General features: G+C 40.4%; 1 protein-coding gene across 1 annotated transcript in view; it reads left to right on the top strand.

Annotated features, from left to right (window-relative positions):
- Positions 1–4,548, top strand: part of LOC148021796 (serine/threonine-protein phosphatase 4 regulatory subunit-like protein) — a 30,288-nt gene extending 25,740 nt beyond the window's left edge. The window contains exons 3-5 of the mRNA XM_087696661.1: positions 3,974–4,022; positions 4,151–4,250; positions 4,399–4,548. Of these exons, the coding sequence (XP_087552787.1) occupies positions 3,974–4,022; positions 4,151–4,250; positions 4,399–4,475 (226 nt within the window). The 3' untranslated portion in view covers positions 4,476–4,548. The remainder of the gene's footprint in view (positions 1–3,973; positions 4,023–4,150; positions 4,251–4,398) is intronic.
- The last annotated feature ends 1,452 nt before the right edge of the window (positions 4,549–6,000 follow it).

Consider the following 6,000-nt stretch of genomic DNA (forward strand, 5'->3'; position numbering starts at 1 on the left):
AATGGGGTGGTTGAAAGATATAACATGACTTTATGTGAAAGAGTGCGGTGCATGCTGTCCACTGCTAATCTCCCTCATGCATTTTCAGGAGAGGCACTCAAAGCCGCGGTCCACATTTGCAACCGCTTTCCAGATAGGTCATTAAATAATGGCATCCCTGCGGAGGTTTGGTTTGGCAAATCGGTCTCATGTGACCATTTACGCATATTTGGCTGTGATACTTTTGTACATGTTAGGGATGAGCTGAGGAACAAACTTGACCCAAAATCCACCAAAGGCATTTTCATGGGCTATGGTGATGAGGGTGAATTTAGCTACAGAGTGTGGTTACCTCGGTCCAATAAAATTATTCGTAGCCGTAATGGTGTGTTTAATGAGGCAAAATTGCTGAAAGGCTCTTTAGCCTCTAATGAATATCTAAAAAAGGTGAAATTTCAGAGTTTGCAGCCACCCATTACTTCAGAAAATGAGCCTCAAGGTGTTGTACCACAGGCTGAAACTGATGATCAGCCGGTTATTTTTGAGCCAGATTATGATGGACAGCAAATAGAAGCACAAGGAGGTCATGGACAACAAGATAGGCTTGCTGAATATGGGTAATGTAGAAAATCAGACCATGGCTGATCTGAATGTTCAGCAAGGTGCTGAATTTGAAACTCAACAAGAGCTTGTACACAGTCAGGAGGCTAGGCAAATGCCTAGATGGTATTTGGAGACTTTGAAAGATAGTCATTTGGATGCTCCTATTGTTGGTCGTACTAGAAGGCAAGCTTGTATGCATGATGGTGTACATACCATGGAGTTTGTTATGGCAGTAGATATATTTGACGATGAGGAGTTTGAATGCTTTGAGGATGCATAACATAGTGTGCATTGGATGGCAGCAATGCAAGCTGAGTTTGATTCCATCATAAAGAATCAAACATGGGATTTAGTGTCTTCGCTTGTTGGGAAGAAAGCCATTGGTACAAAGTGGGTCTATAAGCTGAAAAGAAATGCAGATGGATCCATTGACAAATGTAAAGCTAGGCTTGTGGCCAAGGGCTATGCATAGAAGAAAGACATTGACTATGAGGAGACATTTGCTCTTACCTCCCGCATGACTACCATTAGGTCTATGGTTGCTTTGGCTGCCCATTATGGATGGACTGTGCATCAGCTTGATATAAAGACTGCATTTTTACATGGGGAACTTCAAGAAGTATATGTATAGCAGCCCATTGGTTTTGTAGTCGAGGGATTCGAACACTTGGTGTGCAAGCTGAAAAAGGGTTTATATGGTTTGAAGCAAGCTCCTCGAGCTTGCAAAAATTGATGCTTTTTTACTTAGCCAAGGGTTCATAAACAACTCATTAGAGTCTACCGTTTACGTATGTAAAGAGGGGGGATCCTTGCTGGTCATATATATTGATGATCTTTTGCTTACAGGGACACATGCCGATCAAATTTCAGCATTCAAACAAAATTTGTAGCAAAATTTTGAGATGTTAGATTTGGGGCCTTTGCACTATTACTTGGGCATTCAATTCATTCATGTTGCTGGAGGCATTGGATTGTCACAGTTGAGATACATTGGTAAACTTCTTGAGATGTTTGGCTTATAGGATTGCAAGCTAGTTTGTACACCAATGGAACCTAGAGATTGAAGCTGTCATTGCATGATGACAATGACTTGTTTGATATCCGTACATATGCTCCAATAGTTGGATGTTTTATTTACCTATGCAACACAAGGCCGGACGTACAGTTTGCAATTTTAACCCGAGTAAATATATGCATTAGCCACGCATGTCACATTGACAAGCTGTTAAGCGTGTTTTCTATTACTTGTAGGGTACTAGAACTCTTGGATTGCTTTATGCCAAGGGGGGACCGGTGCACTTACATTCTTATAGTGATTTTGATTGGGTTGGTGATTATGATTCTTGTCACTCCACTAGTGGTTGTTTCTTTCTTGGCTTATCTTGCATCTCTTGGCTTAGCAAGAAACAATCCACTATTGCCACAATGTTATGTGAAGCTAAATACAAGGCAACTTTTACCACCACAGTTGAATACGTATGGCTTAGACGCTTGTTACCTGATTTGGATGTATTTGTCATGGAGTCTACTTCTTTGTTCTTTGATAGTTAGAGTGCCATTGCAGTGGCGTGGAACCGAGTGTTTCATGTACGCACGAAACACATTGAGATCCATTATCACTTTGTCAGAGAGAGGCTACATACAGGTGATATTAGCGTTGTTTACTGTCCTACCACTAGTAATATGGCATATATCTTTACCAAAGCTCTTCCTCATGACAAATTTGAAGCATTTCGAAATGCTTTAAATTTGATCTCCTTTGGTGGATGACCCTTGTATCTTGATCACTCTTCACTCTTGGGGGGTTTGTTGGGTTCAACTCATGCCTACGCTCACAGAGGAGTGTCAACGACGTTTAGTAGAACATTGGGGCACTTTTTACTCTTTGAATGAGAGGTTTTTCCCCTTAGATTTATTTCTTTTATTTTATGTGCCTATGTTACATAGTTTTAGGCACGTATCGTGTTTCATATTCTTCGTGTGTGAACACCCTCTTACAACCCTAAGGTTTAAGGGTTATACTTTGTACTTGCACATCTCAGCTGAGCTTCGATCTCTTTTTCCTCTCACAGATTTAACATAGCATCAACATATACATGCATCATGGTCCATTGTCCATGACAGTATTAGCTTTGATTATAGAAGAAGCCATCAATATATACATGCATCATAGACAAAAACTCATTCTTGACAAACAATGTTGATGTCCATGTCAATGTGTCAAATGAATCCGTGACAAATGTTGATTACGAGAGTTCAAACACACTTTTTAGGGTAGGGATTTTTTGAAAATTTAAAATAGATGTTTTCTAAGTTTCTAAAACGCCCATGTATCCAAGTGGAAAAGAAAATGCACACAAAACTGAAGAGAAGATGCTGTTAGAGCTTCAATGTCCCTGTTAAACTTTGATTAGGGCTCACAATTAGGAGAGGATAGAGTGACAAAAGAAAATGGTAGGTTAACAGTTACCTTGAGGAACTGCCAAGAAAGGCCAATTTGATATCTATAGCTTTTTGAAATAAAAAACAGAAAGCATGGTATGCTTTGAAAATTGCTTTGCTTTGGAATTTGATGTTTTCTTTATTGATGCTGTATTTGTGAGAATAATCTTTTGTAACCAATAGAGCTTTATGCATAACCAAAATACCATCAGAATGAAATTGAGTTCTTAAGGGTAGTGAGGTTGCATTCTAGCTTGCTGTTTGCTTGCTAACCACGGCTCTAAAAGAAAGATCAGTAAAAGGGTGGAAACCTTAATATCTTGATAATTTGAGGATGAGCTATACCTAAGAATCAAAGATAGCATAGCAGCACAAAATATTACAAAATGCCAAATATGCGACCCTTCAAATTTGCTTTGAAAGCTTGGCTTGAATCTATTTTATCAGGGGCAGGCATCATGCATGTGGAAACAATGTCTATTTTAAACAACCATTTGCAGTTGCCTATGTTTTTAGAGTTACAGGAAAGAGAGCCAAACAGATTTTGATTGGTGAGACATTCTTGCTGAATTTTAGGGGCAACATATTATACACCATAGATTGCACTTAGTTAAGCAAATCTATTGTGGATTTGCTTATTTTGACATGGTCTTTGTAAATTGCTGGGAGGGACCTTAGAAAGAGACAGCGTGCATACTTAAGCAAGTCACAGCAGCTCAAGGGCCAAATACAAAGTGATTTGGCTGGTAAAGAAGAGTTTCTGGGGTTTATTATCTTGGGTCTGGTGGTATTTGTGGTGCTGTTTGTTTCTTTGCTACCTTACATTATGCTGCTGCTGCACAGCCAATTGTTTGTTTTGTCTCTGGTACATTCAGGTGATAGTTATGGTAATAAGTTAAGCAATTATCTTGTAAGGTCACTTTGGCTTAACTAGACCTATGCAATACAGGCATGACTGGCCTATACTGAAGTCGCTTCTTTCTTTTCGCCTGAAGCAGGTATGGAGGTATGAATCTTTGGAATTCAGGTCTATGGTATTACGTTTATTGCTGTGTCTTTGATTTTATTAATCATGCATTTTGATTATTGCCTGAGATGCTAGTAATGAGCTTCTCTAGTATGGCAGGTTCTGATCCAGTACAATGCATCACATGCCACTTCTGGTGGACGACAAACACTTTTGTCTGGTGAAACCTTTGATGAATTACAGGAGCGGCTTCTTGAAGGTGATATTACTTGCTCTAATGCACCAATGTTTTACAAGTGAGTGAGAATATTAAAGCCTGATTATGATTTGCCACATTCTTAATGAGGGCAAGCACAGCTTTCTCTAGATGCTGGCTGTGGGATTGCTGAATTGATTATCTGTTTCAGGACTTGATTTTTTCACAGATGGGCCTCCATTTACCCTACAGCGATTATGTGAGGTAAGCATCCACCTTACCTGCTGATTGAAGAAAGTCAACATTTTGTTCCAAATGGTTTCCATGTGGGGATTAGTATGCTAGTAATACCATGATTGAACCTTCAATATTCTGTGCTTTCATGTACGTCGTTTATGTAAAGTCCATAGCGGTATGACATTAAGCTACATATCCAGCTGGATTGGGGTTTGCTTGTTATGTTTTTCTCAAACAAAGCTCCAAGAAATATCATGCCCTCTATGTTGATTAAAAGTCCTTGTATGCCATTATTCAGTGTACAAATGAGGCCTTTGAACTAAAAGATCAGTACAACTTTCCAAATCAGAGATCTCAATTTTCTGTCCCATGTGACAAGCTGTCAGAGTGCTGCAATGTGGAAGTGGTTGTAGGAAAACACTGAACATGAAAGGGGTGGGGTGGTGTTGGAGAGAGAGAGAGAGAGAGAGAGAGAGAGAGAGAGAGCAAAGGGGCGTAGCTCAGTCAGTTAAGTTCAACAGGGTGGTGACCAAAAGGTCTTTGGTTCAACTCCTACATTCCGCACAGTCATTTACTATAGGTGTTACAAAAAGGGAGAATTGAACCCGAGTCTGTGGTTTAAAGAGAACCAAGTAGCTTACCACTAGGGTAGCCACTTGAGAATGAATGAATGAATGAATGAATGTGTGTGAGAGAGAGAGAGAGAGAGAGAGAGAGAGAGAGAGAGAGAGAGAGTGTGTGTGTGTGTATGAGTGAGTGAGTGTGAGTTTGGAACCTTTTTGGGCATGCTTATACCCCATGGCAATGTCTCCAAGCATCTAGGGTATCCCTTGGGCATCGATGTTCAGCTAAAGCACTTGCTGGAATGGATTTAACATAAATTGGAGGCTAAGTTTGTTTATTGGAAATCCTAGGCTTGGCCATTCCATGTTCCGTCTCAAAGTGGCATAGACTATCATGCTACCCATGCTTATTTCTTGTTGCATCAGCTGTAGACGGTCACTGAATGATCTTACCAGGCACATCCATTTCATGTTATGGAGAAAGGACTTGTTGCATATAGGTACCTCTTGGATTTCTTGGAGCCATGTCTACACCCCGAAAAGCATGGGTGGTGGGGCTATTCTAGATGTTGAGACTCATATGGTGGCTCTTCACTGGTCACTTTTTTGCGCTATGTGCACCGATCATTACCCTTGGGTCTTTATCGTTTGTTTTTGCCTAGAGAACCAGGGTCTCATGCATGGTAATACTAGCATTCAGGGCTCGTTGTGGCACATCCTTAACACTGATGCCCATATCTCAACATCTTATTTGGTGACTCATTTGGTAGCTCGTGGAAGCTAGTTCTTAAGAAGGTGCACTGATTTCTAGTGGAGGATTGCTTGGTGGCTAACTCTTTTCAGATGGAATTGTTGATTGTGTCAAAGCTACTCTATTTGGATGGAAAACACAAGGACTGACCAAATTCAATTGTATCGAATACGTTTGGGCTTGTTTTTTGTTGTTGATGCCACTTCGATGAGCCGTAGTGTGTCAATGTCTTCCCGCACGGCCTGTAGGCTTTTCCGGATCC

This window comes from Lygodium microphyllum, chromosome 17, assembly GCF_053477565.2.
Source record: "Lygodium microphyllum isolate KBCC chromosome 17, Lygodium_microphyllum_v1.1.10, whole genome shotgun sequence".
In the NCBI taxonomy this organism is placed as follows: domain Eukaryota; kingdom Viridiplantae; phylum Streptophyta; class Polypodiopsida; order Schizaeales; family Lygodiaceae; genus Lygodium; species Lygodium microphyllum.